We start from the raw sequence: 18,311 nt of genomic DNA on the forward strand, positions 1-18,311 counted from the left end.
TGTAAGGACCTCTTTTCTTTCAAAGCAGCAGTGTCATTTGACCAAGGGCATTGAGGTCATTGAAATGTGTGTTTGTATATGGGGGACCTTATCCTGTTTTACCTGTATTGGTTACCACCACCGACTGCATACCTTCTTCGCACCCTTCAGTCTAAGCTTTGCTTTTCAATAAAGTTGATAACTTTCTTATAGCAAGAGAAAGAAAATTTTGAAAACCTCTTTGAATGGCAAGCTCTCTTTCTTTCACACCTGTTTGTTCCTTCAAATCCACAAACAAACCAAGTACTCTCTCTCTCTCTCTCTCAACGACTTTAGTTGATTGTTCTCTATTTGTTTTTGTTAATTCAATTTGATTTATCTACAGGGGTATTGATAGATAATTCAATTGGTGGGAAGGTTCTTCGAGCGAATGAAGTATTTCAGAACTCAAAAGCTGCAAACTTTCAGTCTTGGGAGGTCAAGGTGAGACATATTAGGTGAACCATTTATCGAAATTTTGAAAAGGGTTGCCTTGCATTCATTTCCTTCGCTCAAGCACGTTACTTGGACCGTTTTATTAAGTTGTTTTCCTAGTGCATTTCAGGGGGCGACAGATAGATGGGTAACGTAGCTTTATGAAGAAATATATTAGAACTGAAATGAGTTAAATGAATTGTAAACTTTGTTTGTGAAATAAGAGTGAGAAACGCGTTCATAATGAAGTTTGATTGCCAAAAGATGCCCATTTTGAAGTCTAATGGCTTTGATGACTGCAACGCTATAAATGGTCCTGTTTGATCATTTCAGAAAAATCTGTTGGCTTTTGAAGTTTGATACATGTAAGCATATGAGTAGAAAAGCTTGTATATGAAATCGCAGACAAGTAATATTAGGAAAAGCTTACTTGGAAACATTTATAGTATATTGAAGGTTATTCTTTTTCTTGGACTTCACTTTGGTTTTGTCTTGCAGGCGACAGATGGTAATCAAACTACCAAAACAAATAGCCTAGTCTGTTCTACATGTGAGGGAAATGGTAAGTGGATAACTGGTAGATACTATAACTTATGCTGAATATTGACTTGGGGCTTTAGAATGAAATCTCTGAAAGCATTCAGGCATATTATTTCCTCCTATATTTGTTGACTCTCTGGCATTATATATCTTAGAGGAGTTATAGGACTTAATAATCATCTATTTCTTTCACATCTAGCCAACTATGTGTTAATCAGATGATTAACTCAGAAACTAGACATATCTGATTGCAATGTGGTTCATCAAGATGGCAGCAAAAGACAAATAATAGGTCTTTTCACCCTTTTCCTAAATTATTCTCTTCGGAGGAAAGAACCTTTAAATGATGAAGCGTCACTGCTGGATACCGTCTTTATTACCGGGGTCTTTCAGTCAATGATTTATATTTTATACTTAGGTTGAGTTTGGCTGGCTGTTTTCGAATTTTCAAATACCCATCTTTGCATGCTGCTTTCCTGTTATCGGCAAAAATAAGAGATTAAAAATAAAATAAATAAATAAAAAACTCATTCCTTTCCTCCATGGTTAACTTATGGGCTTGAGATTCAGGGATTGCATTGTCCATAGTCATTGCTTAGAAATTGATTTTGAGGACACACTTTTACTCAAGTTATTGTGATTTGTCAATGTTCCCCTGGACAATTTAATATGTCGCATATGCATAGCCAGCCTTTCCCTGCAAATCATCATTTTTCAAGTTTTTTATTAGAAGATCTCCTCATTTGTTAGTATCATCAGCATCTGAAAATTTCATCTCACAATTTTTTTTTTAATAATTCACCAACCAGGTGCTATAATGTGTTCTCAATGCAAAGGTACTGGAGTTAATTCTGTAGACCACTTCAATGGACAGTTTAAAGCTGGTGGACTATGTTGGCTTTGCAGGTAGCCATGTTGATTCGTATCAACATCTATTTTATTTTCATAATTTCCATGAAGGGAAATTAGAGCTAATTTTCCTAATAAAGAGATCTCAAACTTCAAATGCTGCATGTTGTCCCTTCCCTTCATCGAAAATCCCTGCTTATAATTAGTCCCGCTTGCATTACACCCATCCTTCAACTATGTCTGTCTTTCACCTTTTGAGGATTTCATGCTAGTTCTTCTTATATATGCTTACCATCTGATACTAATAATTGTATGTTTTCTTCAATATGCTTACCAGGGGTAAAAGGGACATTTTGTGTGGAGATTGCAATGGTGCTGGGTTTGTGGGTGGCTTCATGAGCACACAGGACTCCTAGAACGTTGCAACTTGCAAAGATATGCTGCTCAGTTTCTTGCTATAGTGAAATGTTGTACTTGGTAAACAAGTGGAGAACTCATTGCTTTGTTTAGACTTTTTTGTAATATTGGTTTTAGCACTGTTGGAAAAACAAGCCAAAATTTTATTGGGTCAGATATTTTGCCTGCACATCTGGTTCCAATCTGTTGGTTACTGTATTTTGTTCTAATTACAATGAAGAAGAACCAAGTTTTTTTTTTTGTTTTGCGTGGAATAATTCCCAAGTGTTAGATAGTGGTGATAAAACCATGTTGTGGTCATCCTTAGATAAAATTACAAGTAAAGCTCATCATTCATGGATTCTAATTTCTTAGCCAGTCATTGGAATTTGAGAGGAAGAAATAATAATAAATGGAATAAAGTTGGCTGGCTGATTCCAACCGGAAAACAGGTTAAAAAGATTAAAAAGATTAAAAAGAAAACGCGCCAGGTAGGGGTCGAACCTACGACTTTCTGCTTAGGAAACAGACGCTCTATCCACTGAGCTACAGGCGCTCTTGTGTCCTTCATTATCACAAAAATATTCAAAAATAGACTTGCATGTCTGATTGGTCACGTTATTTTGGAAAATTGTCAGCCACACCCACAGCCAGTAACCCAGTATTAACCAATTACCAATTGGTAAGTATGATTTTTGGTTACAAACGGAGCTTTTAAAGCCTAAAAAGAAACATCAATTAAGTTACCTGGGCAACTTCATTCAACTTGTCCCGATTGTTTGAATGTTCATAAAGTTCTTTTTTCTTTTTTATTTAATTAAACCAATGGGAACATTGACTTGATGCATTTTGGAGACGGCGGGTCCTGCTGTGTTTTGTTTCTCTCAAAATTCAATCTTCAATAGAAACATCAAACTTACTGATGTACTATATTTACTTGTTATCAACAAACATCAAACTTCAATGTCATAAATTATAAAGCAGATCAAGGGGCAGAGACATACATAGATGTTTGATTTGATGACAAAATATTTCAAGGGGCAGAGACACCATGGCATAGATTGTGTCCAAACCACACTCGGTTGGGCAGGAAAGTGTTAAAGTTAAACGAAACAGTGTTTGCATGTGGACCGTAGATCTTGACGAACTCGGGTTTCCAACCGTCGGATCCATTCCTCAGAAGGTTCAGATAACAGATGTTACGCGTACATGGCCCGTTTATCTCCAACTTGTCGGAGGAGCACCTCTCAAACGTCCTTGAAGCTGGATTGTCAAGTCTCTTTGCATACACCTGCGCATTAACCAGATTAAACCGATAAAATGATCAATTAAGATTTAATTCATCACATGATCAACTTCTGATTACCTCATTGCCAAAAGCATCACCATAGGCGAGGCTGATTTGGTCTCTGGTGAAAGTGGTTGAAGAGCAGCTGGTTTTTATGATCACTGTATAAGGGCAGCTCCTCTTGGCCTGCAGACTAGTTTCGGGCTTGAAGCTGGTAGAAGAAGCAGCATGCAAACGCAAAAAACCCATCAAGAAGAAGGCAAAAAGGACTGAAAACACAACTAGTTTAACCATATTTTCCTGCAATTTCTTTTGGTTCCAGAAATGAGATATTAACCAAATGGGTTGCATATATTTATACAATATATTGTCCCCTGCAGTCTATGCAAAATGATGACTCTATGACAGTCTTTGGTTTGCTCACATTCTTGTTCCATTCATGCCCCGGGAAGTGTTTGCCTTGTAACTGTTCTTTACAAGCAAAAATCTGAGGGATGAAATAGTAATTTTACTACTCATTCAACACTTCCAAAAGCTAGTATGCTGACTTACTGCCCATACTGAATCACTGACGCTCAATATATTCTTTTGATGTTATTGGTCAGTTTAGAGAGACTCTTAAAAGAACGGAATAGCACGTAGTGTTATTCGCGTGTGAATAGTGTTGTTACTCGCGCAAGTTTTTCAGCGGTTAAATATATAGCATACAGAGTTTGGCGGGGCTAGGCCTGGGTCATTGTCTTCTCAACATTTAGGGTTTGGGCCCCAATCCTCCCAAGGGCCTAAAAAGGTAAACAAACCAGAAGAGAACCATAGCACAAAATAATGAAAGCACTGGGCACTCGTTAAAATAAAAGCGTAGAAATAGATCAGTTGGAAATAAGCACTCCATAAATTAAAAGGGGTAAGCCAAATCTTATTTACATATTTCACAATTGTTTCTTTCCTTTTCAAGGACAATAACTGTAAATCTCACGCCTCCGCGGACAGTTTTTAAGATGAGGCGTGTGGCAATGGAAACACAAGATCACAACAGCAGTGGCTGCACACTATCATATCATGTGGCATCACGACAATATTAGACGAAGAATCTCTCCTGAATGTTTGAATGATTTCTCGGTTTCTTCCAAGCAATGGTTCTTCTCCTCCCTCGTCCAGCTCTGGTGATGCATAGATGTAAATAACACATCAAGCAAAGAAATACGTACACGTTCAATCAAGCAAAGAGATGCGTACAAGAAAGTTTTTGCAAAAGAACAGCAGCTAGCTAACTCACCTGGGCAACTTTATTCAACTTCTCCCTTACATTCTGCAACAACTGGGAAAGTTCACCATCCCATTTATAGAATTCCAATTCCTTCTTGTCGAGTATCATTTCAGCCACCTGAAATTGGGGAAAAATAAAACATTTGAGTTAAGAACTGGACCTCAGCTGCATTAGAAAGAAAATCAAATGTTGTTTGAGATCCCTGCTTGAACTAAGCAGGTAAGGGGAAAGATTCACAAATCCCGTATAGGGAATATCACTCATGCCCCTAAGTCAGAATTACCAATTAGATTAACTTGGTTCCTGCTACGCAAGTTTAGACTCTCAACCAGCTCAGGCATTGGAGCCAATGCAACATAGACCATGACAAATTTATATGAGAATGGACTCCGAGCATTATTTCTATACCTTTTTCCCAATCATTCGACCACCAGCTGAATGAGCAAAGTATATATTATAGAAATGGCACAGAAATGCTTGAGGATCCTTCTCCGACAGTTCCTTAAGATATTCTGCATAGGTAACACCAGGAGCAGAAGGTTCTGGTATGACATGGCCTTGCTCCTTGAACCACTCCAAATCCTTTGCCAATTTTGCAGACCTTTCCAATCCAGTATTTCTGAACTCAGAATCTATAGCCAAAACCCATACAGCAACGGTACATTTTAGTTTAGTCATATTTACGGTAAATAAATACATGTAGCATTACAAGCACTCAGATAAACACACAGGACATCAGCAAAACTTCCATTGATATGAAACCTTAGTTACCTAATTTCAATTTTCATATTTGAAAACTCCCAAGACAAGTCCCACAATGTCATGATAGTCAAGACTAAACAAGAATAAAACATGTTGCTAAACATGGAAAATCTGATGCAGTATCCTAACATAAAAGTTTTGTGAGAGATATACATATGCATGGGTAGAACTGGATCTCTTTGTTAGTGTAGCATCATTATGATAGCAGAAGTGGAGTGGAGATCGTACAACTCTACAAACAAAGAAACATATATGACCAATAACACCTAACCCACACATAGAAAAGCAATTCCTTGGTGCTATAAAATGCAAAATCACACACGCCCACAAGGCCAAAAATCATACCACATACAGCTAAAGTATAGCAAGATCATATAACACCAAGTACAGATATTCAAAATCAGAACTTTAAGAACAACAGCGAAAGGCAATATTGACAGTTGGTCAATCCACACCAAACAATAAAATCTCAAAGGATGCACACCCAAAAAAACTTCAAACAAATACAAGAATAGGCACAAAGTTACTTGACAAAAACCATTCAAAGAACCAAAATTTAAATGATCAAAAAATCACTCACAAGAAGGGAAAGGGGCCTTTTCAACAATCCCTTCAAGGGTATCATACACCAACTTGCTATCCACAAGGAACTTCAAATACCCATCAACGGTTGGTTCCCACTTAGCCACTGGTCTCTCCTGAGGCTCTTTGACCTCCTTCTCACCCTCCTTAGCTTGGTCCTTGGTGTGTAATTTCATGGCCACAAACCTCATCTCCTCCACAAACCCCTTTGACTCACCCGGGTATCTCTTCTTGGCCTTCTCCGCTGTGGTGGCAGAAACAACCCCAGCAGCCTTCATGGGCACTCTGGTACTCATCCTTGGGATCGAAACAGAGGATTTTTTAAGCAAGAAATCAGAGCCTAAATTGGGGCTTGTGAGAGACTTGGGTGGGCAACGGGTCTTGTTAAAAAGGGACTGGGATTGCGAAATTGGGGTTAAAGAAGCCATTTCCGAAAGTTCAAAGATTGAAACAAAACGAGGAAGAGTGAGTGAGTGAGTTAAGTGTATGATAGCGAAGCGTGAACGGAACTTTTAGATTTACGAAACAAGAAATAGTTTATATGTTTGGCTTGAAACGGCGGTTCACGTCCTCTTCAAGCCAAAGCGATGGATAATATTACAAAAACAATTTTTTAATCAAACAATAAGTTAAGCAAAAAACAATTTGAAAATATTGAATTTGGTGCAGTGTGGGCTGGTGCGTGAGTGCGTATGGGTCTCTCTGTGTTTTGTTGCTATCGAAATTGAATCTTGGATAGAAGGTTTGCTCTGTTTCTTGGTTTCTCTGTTTTAATGTTAATTTACTTCTTCTGGTTCTCAGTTCTGGATTAGTGGATAGAGAAAAGAGAGAGTTTCGTCGGGACAATTCCAATGCTGAGCTGGGTCGGTGGAGGTCATCCGACGTCGTTTTACCTTTTGCTTCACGGGGCAAGCTGCGACTTGAAGTAGTTTGTGGCTTTTGACTCTCTTCTCTGTTCTTTTCAGCGCCAAAGACAACAGGATTACTTTATGGAAAATATTTCCCTTATTTTTCTGTAGGTAAGAAATTCTATATTTCTGTTAGTGACGGTTCAGTGGCGTGTCCATTAATTTTTCTTTTTTATATTTTATAATTTATTTTTGTGCATGTGTTAAACTGTAATTTACAAGAATGATGCGTTATGAAGAAAACCCAAGTTCCCTTATTTTACATATGATTTACAGCACTAATTATTTTATGGAAATTTCTTGTGTTGTTAAAAGAGGCTAGGAAAACCGAATATAATTGAAAGTAGAAGGCAAGTGGACATCAAAGTCGCTTTGGCCGAGTGGTTAAGGCGTGTGCCTGCTAAGTACATGGGGTTTCCCCGCGAGAGTTCGAATCTCTCAGGCGACGATACTTTTTGGTTTAATTAGCTTTTTTCTTCTTTAAGAAGTCCGGGTGGGCTCAGTCGCCTCGTTTAATGGATAAATGGACCAATAAAGACCCATGGCGAAAGAACAGGGCCGTGACCAAATTCTCTTGATTAAGATACAATCCACAGGTGTCACATATTTCACACACACAATTTTTTAATTTTATGTTCCACTATATCTTTACCTTTTTTGGCAATCCAAAGGTGTCACATATATCACACATACACTTTTCTTATTTTATTACACATCGCCCTTTTTTTTGATACATTTTTTTAATACAAGCAATACTAAGAGAGGAATTCAAACACATGACCTCGAGTGCATGAATAACTGCTCTTAACCATTGAGTTATAAGTCCACTAGTTAAATTTTGAGCACACTTTTCTAATCTCTCCTTGTGCACCAGTTTTCACCTCAATGCCACTCATTTTGATCATAGCTTTTGGGAATTCAAAGTCAAATCTAAATCCAAGCAACCCCCTTATGTTGCCAGCATAGTTTTGCATTATGTTGCGAGTTGAAGCATCACCCCAAAGCCTCTGGTCTGACTCCAGAACGGCATTGCCATCCCTCACATTCTTGAAGAAGCTCACATCAAAATTAGTCTGGCTGCCTATATCTAACGCCACCCGCTTAGAACCATCTCCATCTTTGGGGCAAAGAGCTTGGAGTTGTGCTAGGAAGGCTTGGTTTATGGTCGGGTCAGAATTCCCAGTTGCTGTGAAATTGTAAAGACGGTATCTGACAAATGTGCAGTCTGTTTGGCCAATAGTATGTGCCCCTGCATCCAATTTCCATAAATTTGTAGCTTAGTTTGGAGCTTTTTGTAATTATACATATAAATGATTATGGCCCTTGTGCTGAAAAAGAGAGCTTACCAACTAGAGTTACAAGATCATGATCGTCAAGGCCTTTGGCTGCAAACTTTTGCCTTTGGGCAGCAACAGAATCAAGAGGAGATGGTAAGTTTGAGGCTTGAGATGACAAAGAGACCCTGCCATCTCTTCTTCCAGTGGGCACTGACCAACTTGGACCGTCACTCTGAAATTAATACAGCAAGAAATACATCATTAGAAACCAATTAAATTTAATTGAATATATTATTTAGTGTGTATGCTAAACAGAGAGGTATGTTTTTACCAAGTCAACAGCATCACGAGCAGCCAGTGCAAGTATATCAGCACATGAGACAACTCCAGGACACAAGGCCTCTAGTTGTGCTTTTGCATCATCAATTACTTCAAATCCTCTCAACCCAAGATTTGGCAATGCATTTCTCTCCGCCGACGAGCCCTTAATCAAAACCGACCCATCACAACCCTGTGGAACATGAACACAAGCAAGAAGCATGAACATGTAACATGCCAAATGGCCCAAACTAACAAAATATGAACAAAGACTCGGTCACTCAGCAAAAGAAGAAAACAAAAACCTGAACAAAGCAGTCATGGAAATGGAGCCTAAGCAGGCCAGCTGCAATGGTAGGATCTTTGTTGAAGTATGATTCAACCGTGGACCTGATTGTGGCCTCTGCTTTTGGGCATGAAGAAGAGTAAAACAAAGTTTTCAGTTGACCTTGTACAGGCAAAATCATTACCAGAATGACAAGAAAAAACGACCCTGTGGCTTTCATATCTGTTGTAATTGCTTCTTCACTCTTCACCAAAACATGACCACTACTTTGTTTATAAATGGATTTGCTTGAGCCACTTTCTTTCCATTGCATTTTTGGCTTGTAACCCTTTTATTAGTGGAACGTGTGGGTCATATATGAGCTTTAGAGAAGATGGTGGATTTCACAGTACATGGATATTGTCTTTGAATGTGAACTGTAATAAAATGTGGTAGGCGCCCTCTCTCTCTCTCTCTCTCGCTCTCATTTTTGATTCTGCAGCTTTATTCTTCCACGCGTTTTATCCCTCTGTTGATGATGTTGTTTGTTTAAGTCCATTTCTTCTTTTTTCCTTTAAAATATTCTCGTATTGGGGGTTCCCATTTGCTTTTATTTCCTATTTTTGCATCCAAAAGCTTGATCGTGTGCATGCAAATTAAAGTTTTATTTTCTCAATTAATGCAGCACTTTAACTGCCCAACTTAGTGCTTAAGTAAGTTGGTAGTGTTCATAATTCAAGTACAAAAACCTGCAATGCAACAGGCTTCCATTCCTAACAGTAGATATATATTTTATAGTTTGCGCAAACCCCTGATCACATGAGAATGAATCTCTTGAGCTTTGAAGAGTTGAAAGTTCATCTTTTATGGAAATGCTCTGTAATGGCATCCATAAACCCGCAACAGGAAGATACTGAAAAGTACCAAATGCCTCTGTTCTAGCTGTGTGAGAACGAACAAACCCCTAAGTTGCTTTTTTTGGCAGCGATTTAGCGGTATCTTTCCAAATTTCTTGTTAAGAGTAAAAACAAGATATTGTCCGAAAAACTACATTTGCAAAATATGGAGAACATTATTACTTCTATTAGGCCAAAGATTTTATTATACAGAACTTAATTCTAATGAACTCATTCCAGCTACAATTTTGCATTTTACCTGTGTTAGTATATAAAAGCATGCATAGCAGATGCATGTAAAGTATTTGAATAAACAGCAAAAACAAAACAAAAGGGGCCACATACTAGTCACCATTTCAGTACCAACAACCTATCTGGCTACTTGGCAACTTGTTCCAGAACAGGGACTTTTTTCCATTCATCCTCTAATTCACTTATTTGCAGTGGCGGCAACGAAAAGACACTAACAGTAGAGCTTCCACTCCTAATTTCCTTCAAAGCCCGCAACGCCGATATAGTACTTTTCATGTACAAGCTTTCAATGTACTCGATCTCTGCTAGTCCCTTGTTTACTCTGGGAATGCCATCATTCTCGGTAGTGGTAGTGGCAGAAGTTGAAGGATCACACCCTTCATCCCCATCAGATCCTTCATTTGGAATGGGCTGTTCAGCAATGGCAAAGAGCTGGTCAAGCGTAATCTCACACTCCTTCACGAGCTTGTAGAGCAAGTCGGTGGTGAAGAAAGGCTGTTGCAAGACCTTCTGAATGAAGGGCAAGCGCATAAGAGCACCAGTTCTTTTATCGTACTTCTTGAGTATCTTTACCAGTCCTGTTAAAAGAAATTAAATTGAGCTCTTTAAACCATGAAATATTTCTGCACAACACAGTTTAGATCGTTCACTTAAATTTGTCAAACTCACACAATTTGTAGTTTAAAAGACCAAAGAATGTAAAGTTCCTATGACCATAATGAAAAAAAACAGGATAAGTCCTTGATGATGTGCAGGTGGGAGACCAAGTTCATGCAAAGCTCTTCATAAAGGCTGAACAAGATTGTCACCATACTCTTAACTACATATTGATACCACCACAGATAAAGGAGCTAATGTGTAGGTATTAATACCCAAGCGCGCACAAATCTTTACGTCTAAACATGTGCATTGAAATCTCAAAGCCTTAATGCAAAACGTATCGATAACCTTTAACAACAAATAGTTTTGCCGGGTCTTGATTGAACCCTTTCGCATTGGAAATGGCTTATGAGGGTTTATCCTAAATGCCTTCATGCACACGGAATGTCAAAATAAATATAAACATATGGAAACCCATAATGACAGGCTAGCATACTTTTCAGTCTTCAAGTTTGCTATATTCCAAAGAAAGAAGTAAAAGAAAAAGATGAATACCTGTATAGTTGAGGGCACTATAATTCTCCAGCAAAACCATCTCTCCATGGAAGTCCACTATCTCCTTGCGAATCTTAGTAATCTCTTCATTGGAATGCTTTGCTTTTGCCACCCTGTCTTGTATCTCCTGCATTCCATACACATATAATACTATTCATTTCCTGCCATTGTATAATATATATTCAAGAAAAAAATATTTGCAATTGCAGCGATGCATTATTATTAGTAACACAAGGCGCAAGTTGGCACTGAGTTTATTTACTGTACCAAACGGTGTGTTTGTTAACTAACGGAAAATACCACAGCAAAAGCAACAGCAGCCATACAAAGCGAGGTGCGAACCAGTTCAAAGTGACAGGTGGCAGCCAGCCTCCCGCACACATGACTACAAGTGTGGTTCACTATAAGTGTGGTTCACAAAAGCAACGGCAAAGCCAAAATGACTAACGGTCCGTCCAAAAGAGAAACGAAAAGAGAAACGTGGAATAGAAGATTCCCCGTTTAGGTTTGCGTCAAATTTAGAAAATACGAGTCGCAAGATAAACTCGGGATTCAGAGATAAATCTAGCAATTAAATATCCAAATTTAAAGATAAAACTAGAAAATAAAGGATAATTAATTAGATGGCCTAAAGACTCTGTTTGGTTCCAGAGAAAGGAAACAGATGAATGCGAAAGAAAAGCTTGTGAAGCAGAGGCTTCTTCTATGTTATTTTGAATTCTAGACTAGACCATAAAAGGTAGATGCTTTATGAAACTTGTATAATCTAAATTAAAAAATTTATCAGGAACCAAACAACTATAGAAGAAAGAAAAAAGAAAAACTAGAACATGAGATCAGAAAAAGAATACCTTCAAGGTAATAATATATTCTTCCTCCTTTTCGACAAAGAAGGAGTTAAATTTCTCGAGCTCGTCCTCCAACAACTGAATGAAATTGATCTCCGCCGTGGACATGCCCTCCTTATCTCCGTGAGCGTCCGCACAATCAGCGGAGGCATCAATCCTTGGACGCTTCGTGGGCCTGTCACCGCCTTTGGGCTCGATGAGCTTCAGGCACTTCTTGAGCTCCTTGTAGGACAAGAACTTGTCCCGCCATTCCGGCAAGGTTTCCTCGATCTGGCTGCTCAGGCTCTTACCGAACTTCATCTCGAATTCGAAATCTTGTTTGTTCGGATAGAAAGGTAAAGTTTAGAGATTTTCTCGGGAAAATGGGAGAAAATACGAGGGAGTGGGAGTGGGAGTGGGTGGGGGTTGGGCGGGTGAGGGTAAAGGCAGAGGGGAGGGGGGGAAGGGGGATATAACGGTAGGGAGAGAATATTCGAAGGGTTAATGTTGGAATATCCTTTTGTTTTCGAAGAGTATATTACGGGTTTTATTCCCTTTCTCAGTTCAAGTGCACGTTTTGTGTGCGCGCGCCCGCATGTAATTATGTGTGTGACTGTGTGAGCGACAGATAGAGGATTTTTTTAAATTTATTTGGCTTTTAATTAAGCGACACTTGGAGCAATATTAATCTGGAGTGGCTCGAGGAGTGTAGCCGGGTTGGAGTGACGGAGCAACTGAGCTGAGTCGTTTTGTGGGGGAAAAATGGATACAATTTGGTTTTGCTTTTCCCTTTTAGTTGCTTTTTTTCTTGGGATAACAAAAAGTTAAGGGAAGGGATGTAGGATACCCCACAGTCACGGCAAATTCTATACTTTTTGATAAATATTTACATTATAATTATCAACTAAACACGGAATTATTAGATTCGAATATTGATGAAGTGACGCATAATGTAGAGACCTCATTATTATCATTTTTATAATTATTAATGTTTGATTCATTAAATTTTTAACTAATAAATTTACTAATTAAATCTTTCATTAAGCATGCGTAGTAATACTTTACTCTTTTTTTTTAATAAAAAATTTTAATTTTATATTTAATTATAGATCAATATGTCACATGAATAAAATTTAATAAATGAATTGGATATTAAGATAAAATTATTCACTAAATAATCACAAGTCATAACCGTAACTCTCCCAAATAGACTAAGAATCATGGTACCTTATTTGTCATGAATCATTAATTGTGTTTATCAAGTCTAATTACTGAAAATAAATTATGATGAAGGACCATATTCTAACAAAAGCTGATTATCTCAAGTGAGCTTCAATCATTGATGAAAAAGCCCAAGTTGGAGAGGTGACATAGCTTGGTTTGAAGGATAATTTGCCACGTCGTCAAAGAGATGGGGTAATTATATTATTTATTTATAAGAAGATATACATTTTTAAATTTGTTCCTTAAAGAAGGAAAAGAAAAAGAAGCGAAAGAGAAAGGGCAAGCCCGGTAAGCCGAGCCAAAGTGCTAATTATATGACGCAACGGCAACGCATGGTATAATTCTGATTCGGAAGCATCCCTTATCTCTCCGAGGAGGGGAACGGACCCAAAGATTAATAGAAAATACACGTGGCTCTCTCGTACTATGCCAGCGTGTCATACACGACAACACAAAGAAGATGTCCAAGTTCGTTCATTAAATTTTGAAACTATTTTATCTTGGAATTTTCGGCTTCACGGACAATATTCGGATCTATCTCTGGGATATTCTTCGCTTCCTTCCACTCTTGAATTTTGGGCTTCAAGTCCAAGTCTTGGAGGTTGGAAATTTCGGATTCACGGAGATTTCTTGTTTGTTTCTTTTTATGAGCTTTCCCCTCTCTTTTTGGTGTCTAATGTATTGTTTCATCCTCCTCTCCTCTTGTTGCTTCTCGTATCATTTCTTCATTTCCTCTTCTTCGATCTAGCATCGAAGTTTTTGGACAATTCATGGGTTACATTCATAGCTTAAAAACTCACCTGAAATCTTACTAATAAAATCTATAAAAACATACTCAATCGAGTCTTAATATCTATTAAGATAATTATCACCACAACAATCGCGTCCAACAGCAAAAGACAAAACCATACTTAAATTTACACAAATATCTAATACCACTACTACAAAAGTACTAATTGTTTATAGTATCATAGATTATCACACTAGTGATTATGAAAACAACACATGTATAGCGGAAAGTTCAATTGTTAAATAATTTAGCACTTTATGCGACAAAATAACAGTCAGATAGCAACTTCACAACATAACATGCTAAACAATCTGATGTGGAAAAGATTTTGAGAAAGAAAAAGAGATAACAGTTTTGATGTGATGTGTTGAGGCGGATAATAATATTTTCATATATAACTATAGATTTAAAAAAATAAAAAACCGTAGGGCGTTAAAAGCCCGAAGGAAGAAAGATATAACCTTTGGGCATATTCTCATTTGGGTTCCTTTATGCTCTCTCCCATATCAGATATCACCCGCACTTGAAAGCCAGCGGTCTTTCCAACCCACCCCAAACAATAATGTATGAATCCTATATTTGATTGAGCTCAAAGTCCACACCAAACACATGCTTGGATTGGATCTTGGTTTGGTTATTTGGTGTTGCCCAACTCCTAACTCCAAACTCCTAATTATATTTTATGATATCATTCACAGAAATCTCACATCAACTGCGGCATCCATCGAGAATATTTCTCAGGATATTCGTAATTGAAGATATTAACAACATCGTACTAAATTATTAACTAATTAAAAGGACTCCAAGAGGAGCTCTATGTTACGCTATAAAGTAGTTTATCAACGCCGGCCACGTGGAATAATGTTACGATAGTTGCTAGCTTCCCGTCCAACTCCAACACATGGTGGGTAACATATGCTGCTTTGTTGCTTCATTTGACAAAACAAAGGTCAGTCCTGGGTTCAAATATGGGCCTGCTACTACCTGTTTAGGGTCAAAGCCCGTACATTAATGATTGACCAACCGATCTAAGCTATTAGCCAGTTGGGCTCTCAGGGTATGATTCTGCAGGCCTTTACCGACTCAATCACATGGACAATATTGTTGGGGTTTTTGGTAACTGTCTTGAAATGCAGCACCATTTTATTATTCCCGATCAATAACGTTATGACACATATAATAATATTTTTATGTGATATAGTATTATTAGTCGAGAATAACAGAATAGTATTATTTCCGTTACAACTAAATTTTTCTCCTACAAATATAGACCCCACTAAACGGAAACTTTTTCATGCAAATGCAATGGTTGCAGAGTTATATGGTACTATTAATTCATGGGTAATATATGATGGACTACATTAATAAATAAATACACATATTATGATAGGAATGGAATATAACAGCATGCAATTGATCACGCGGAAAAATTTCCCCCATGAAACACTTAAATGAAGACCCAGTATAACCTGTTAACTTGACAATAACTACTCAGGCCACCTACCAAAGGCCTAGAATATGATTATGATGAGATTTGGAGCCTTGGATATTCTTTAAATCGGACCTACATAACATTCAAAAACACAATGTTACATATTTTCAAATAAGTGGATGGCCTAACTTTTCCTGCAAATTCATTTCCCTCATGCATGTGTATATGATTAGCTAGCAAATATCTAGAGGTTAATAGTTTTTGAAGAGACCAAATAACGACCAAATGAAATGTTTATATATAGCATTGTTTGCCATTGCGTGGTGCTTTTCTTGATTTTGCAAGAATTCAGCTATACGCACTAAATAACGCAGAGGAGGCGGGGGGAAGACTTGAGAATACACCAAGTTTTTGAGATAAGGCGGTGGTGGTGGTCCTCCGGCCTCGGCATCTAGTCAGCAAGTGCATATATCTTAGGATAAAAATTGTAGACTGTTTTAAATGGCGTTTCTCAAATTATATATTTGTTTACTGTCTATTTAAAAAAAGAAATTAAAGGTTGTTAGTGAGTCAATTGTTAAGTTAACAATTATTGATTACACACTCGATTAGAAAATGTAACACCCAAATTAATTTAGATGTACTCAATTTCGCATGGATCTAATCAAACCTTTCAGAAATTTAACAACGAAAAGAAAAAATCATACGTTTTAGAAAATGAATAGAGACATACTTAGTCGCCATAGTCAACCCACTAGATCATGTCCAACATACAACACTTGCGTGAAATTGTATGTGACACATCCGCTGTAATTAATATTATTACAACAGTTAAATTACAATTTACATGGAGATCAAAGACAGAAAAAAGGTCAAATCATATGAAAGTATCCATGGAGAGAGAACACAGTGCACATGGGATATGCTATCTCTCTCTGAATTCAAATTACAAGTCCCTCTATTTCACCATCGATCCTCCTCTTCGTAAGTCTCATCTCATGATTATGTCCCCTTCATTGCATGGGTTCAGGAAGCACATATTTAATTATATATCTAACCTATGTACCTAATACATCTTATTTAATTTCTCTGATTAAAAAGTATATTATATATTATATATTACATGGAGGAGCGCGCACCACGAGTGTACTAGAATTCTAATTTCTAATCACCAATATGCCATTCATGAATCCGATGATATCTGTTAAGCCAATAAACAAGTAATTAAAACCAAGGACTAAAGTGTGAAGATATATATGTTTGTTTTTTCAAGGGTTATTAAGCATCACCTATTCTCTATTTATTACAGTTTCACACGATAATAATAACATGCGAATATTCAGATAATATATATATATATATGGATAAGATAATATACGTACATATATGTATATAATACATAAGCTTTGTTTTGAGTCCCACTGATGAGATATGCTGTGTGTTTGTGCCACGTATCCCTTGAAAATCTTAAATATGAAACCTAACCCAATGGTTGAGGAATTTCAATCGGCTATTGAATAAGGGTAAAGCGACATATTTGGAATCGGAATCTCCACCCCATATGCATATTTTAATCATACATCACCTCACTTTCGTAATCGCACGGCTCATGTGGACCATTCTATTTATAGCTCTTTAAACTCTGCGCTCATGCCCACTTCTACGTACCTTACCCTGGTAACTTAACTAGGGCATGCTTGGCACTTGCTTGCTTGCTTGCTTGCAGGCCAAATCCACTCAAGTCTGGTCCCTGAAATTATTTTGAAACTCACATTGTGACTCGACCACAGAATTGATCATCCGGGCATCTACTTCTTTAAGAGATTGACTGTGATTACATATTCGACTACCTTGATAATTCATAGGATTAACCAAACACCAACAATTAATTCATGAAAAAAGGAAAATATATATAACTGACACACCAGTACCTACAGTTAGAACCTGCAGAGTAGTGGTCTGTACTCCCTCTCACGAAACCTGTTCTCAATTAGGTAAAATGTCAATTTCGAGGAAGAAGCTGAAAATAACAAACCCCAACCCACAAAAATATTAAAATATGATGCATACAAGGGCGGCCCTGGCACAGGACCTTGATTTTTCAAGGCTCCGATTTTTTTAACTTTATATAATATATATTAATATAACTATATATATACTCCAACAAGCAAAACATTAACACAAAAGTGTATCTCGTGGAGTTGGTTTCTAGCGCATATCCTTTAGTACAAGGCCTAGATTTGAGTCTTAGTGATGTGAATATATTCAGTGAAAAATACAAGGGGAAAGATCCAACTAAACTAACAATAGTATATATCACACACATACACTTTCTCCTTAAATTTTTTTTTAAAAAAAAACTTTCTTCCACTTAAAACAAAACAACAACAAAAAAAATTCATGTTTTTTTCTTTCTCTTGAATTCTTTTTATTTTTATTTTACCGAACATACTAACATTTAAATTTATCAAATGAAAACATTAAAAATTTTATGATTGTTATTACATGCTAATTGATGATGAATTTTAGTTATATAAAAAATTATTTTATGACATTAAGTCATGAATTTTTTATTTTTTTTAGTATTTCATATTAGACTATGTGAGGACTCCAATTAAAATCTCACACAAAACCCTCAAAATCTCAAGACCGGCCCTGAATTTATATATATATATACATATTATATGTGTGTGTGTCGCAGAGAGAGAGAGAGAGAGAGAGAGAGAGAGAGAGAGAGAGAGAGGGTACAAATTACAATTTAAATGACGCTGATACATGAGATTGACCATATATATGGAGCCTAGAGAGAGAGAGAGAGAGAGAGGGTACA

At 37.2% G+C, this 18,311-nt stretch overlaps 5 protein-coding genes and 2 non-coding genes across 7 annotated transcripts; 2 read left to right on the top strand and 5 right to left on the bottom strand.

The window, feature by feature from the left end:
* LOC18769623 lies at positions 113-2,500 on the top strand. The gene is made up of 5 exons (XM_007202687.2): positions 113-282; positions 365-462; positions 952-1,015; positions 1,803-1,899; positions 2,180-2,500. Exons 1-5 carry the CDS (start codon positions 225-227, stop codon positions 2,256-2,258), a joined length of 396 nt encoding a protein of 131 aa, XP_007202749.1. The 5' UTR covers positions 113-224; the 3' UTR covers positions 2,259-2,500.
* TRNAR-CCU lies at positions 2,722-2,794 on the bottom strand. Its single transcript has one exon. It is a non-coding gene; the product is annotated as a tRNA-Arg (tRNA).
* On the bottom strand, positions 3,132-3,872 carry LOC18769786 (embryo-specific protein ATS3A). Its single transcript, XM_007203655.2, has 2 exons — positions 3,605-3,872; positions 3,132-3,529 (listed from the first exon to the last, which is right to left on the bottom strand). Exons 1-2 carry the CDS (start codon positions 3,818-3,820, stop codon positions 3,272-3,274), a joined length of 474 nt encoding a protein of 157 aa, XP_007203717.2. The 5' UTR covers positions 3,821-3,872; the 3' UTR covers positions 3,132-3,271.
* Positions 4,372-7,048, bottom strand: LOC18770749 (heme oxygenase 1, chloroplastic). Its single transcript, XM_007202348.2, has 4 exons — positions 6,136-7,048; positions 5,202-5,425; positions 4,803-4,910; positions 4,372-4,686 (listed from the first exon to the last, which is right to left on the bottom strand). The coding sequence occupies exons 1-4, from the start codon at positions 6,563-6,565 to the stop codon at positions 4,594-4,596; spliced, it is 855 nt and encodes a 284-aa protein (XP_007202410.1). The 5' UTR covers positions 6,566-7,048; the 3' UTR covers positions 4,372-4,593.
* Positions 7,412-7,493, top strand: TRNAS-GCU. The gene has a single exon. It is a non-coding gene; the product is annotated as a tRNA-Ser (tRNA).
* LOC18769477 (peroxidase 25) lies at positions 7,579-9,254 on the bottom strand. Its single transcript, XM_007202177.2, has 4 exons — positions 8,946-9,254; positions 8,654-8,833; positions 8,392-8,554; positions 7,579-8,294 (listed from the first exon to the last, which is right to left on the bottom strand). Exons 1-4 carry the CDS (start codon positions 9,237-9,239, stop codon positions 7,873-7,875), a joined length of 1,059 nt encoding a protein of 352 aa, XP_007202239.2. The 5' UTR covers positions 9,240-9,254; the 3' UTR covers positions 7,579-7,872.
* Positions 9,958-12,632, bottom strand: LOC18769318 (SPX domain-containing protein 1). The gene is made up of 3 exons (XM_007202338.2): positions 12,060-12,632; positions 11,209-11,335; positions 9,958-10,631 (listed from the first exon to the last, which is right to left on the bottom strand). Exons 1-3 carry the CDS (start codon positions 12,354-12,356, stop codon positions 10,180-10,182), a joined length of 876 nt encoding a protein of 291 aa, XP_007202400.1. The 5' UTR covers positions 12,357-12,632; the 3' UTR covers positions 9,958-10,179.

The sequence above is a fragment of the Prunus persica genome, chromosome G7, assembly GCF_000346465.2.
Source record: "Prunus persica cultivar Lovell chromosome G7, Prunus_persica_NCBIv2, whole genome shotgun sequence".
Taxonomy (NCBI): Eukaryota; Viridiplantae; Streptophyta; class Magnoliopsida; order Rosales; family Rosaceae; genus Prunus; species Prunus persica.

What these genes read in the sequence shown, in the direction of transcription:
- LOC18769623 (XM_007202687.2), top strand. Translation starts at nt 225, where the DNA reads ATGGCAAGCTCTCTTTCTTTCACACCTGTTTGTTCCTTCAAATCCACA. An exon ending in CAAATCCACAAACAAACCAA is followed by an intron (nt 283 to 364) that starts GTACTCTCTCTC and finishes ATTTATCTACAG; the next exon opens with GGGTATTGATAGATAATTCA. An exon ending in GGACTATGTTGGCTTTGCAG is followed by an intron (nt 1,900 to 2,179) that starts GTAGCCATGTTG and finishes TATGCTTACCAG; the next exon opens with GGGTAAAAGGGACATTTTGT.
- LOC18769786 (XM_007203655.2), bottom strand. Translation starts at nt 3,820, where the DNA reads ATGGTTAAACTAGTTGTGTTTTCAGTCCTTTTTGCCTTCTTCTTGATG. An exon ending in GTGATGCTTTTGGCAATGAG is followed by an intron (nt 3,530 to 3,604) that starts GTAATCAGAAGT and finishes GTTAATGCGCAG; the next exon opens with GTGTATGCAAAGAGACTTGA.
- LOC18770749 (XM_007202348.2), bottom strand. Translation starts at nt 6,565, where the DNA reads ATGGCTTCTTTAACCCCAATTTCGCAATCCCAGTCCCTTTTTAACAAG. An exon ending in GTCGAATGATTGGGAAAAAG is followed by an intron (nt 4,911 to 5,201) that starts GTATAGAAATAA and finishes CCCCAATTTCAG; the next exon opens with GTGGCTGAAATGATACTCGA. An exon ending in AGTTGAATAAAGTTGCCCAG is followed by an intron (nt 4,687 to 4,802) that starts GTGAGTTAGCTA and finishes ATGCATCACCAG; the next exon opens with AGCTGGACGAGGGAGGAGAA.
- LOC18769477 (XM_007202177.2), bottom strand. Translation starts at nt 9,239, where the DNA reads ATGCAATGGAAAGAAAGTGGCTCAAGCAAATCCATTTATAAACAAAGT. An exon ending in TCCATGACTGCTTTGTTCAG is followed by an intron (nt 8,834 to 8,945) that starts GTTTTTGTTTTC and finishes CATGTTCCACAG; the next exon opens with GGTTGTGATGGGTCGGTTTT. An exon ending in TGATCTTGTAACTCTAGTTG is followed by an intron (nt 8,295 to 8,391) that starts GTAAGCTCTCTT and finishes AATTGGATGCAG; the next exon opens with GGGCACATACTATTGGCCAA.
- LOC18769318 (XM_007202338.2), bottom strand. Translation starts at nt 12,356, where the DNA reads ATGAAGTTCGGTAAGAGCCTGAGCAGCCAGATCGAGGAAACCTTGCCG. An exon ending in AATATATTATTACCTTGAAG is followed by an intron (nt 11,336 to 12,059) that starts GTATTCTTTTTC and finishes TATGGAATGCAG; the next exon opens with GAGATACAAGACAGGGTGGC. An exon ending in TAGTGCCCTCAACTATACAG is followed by an intron (nt 10,632 to 11,208) that starts GTATTCATCTTT and finishes TTCTTTTAACAG; the next exon opens with GACTGGTAAAGATACTCAAG.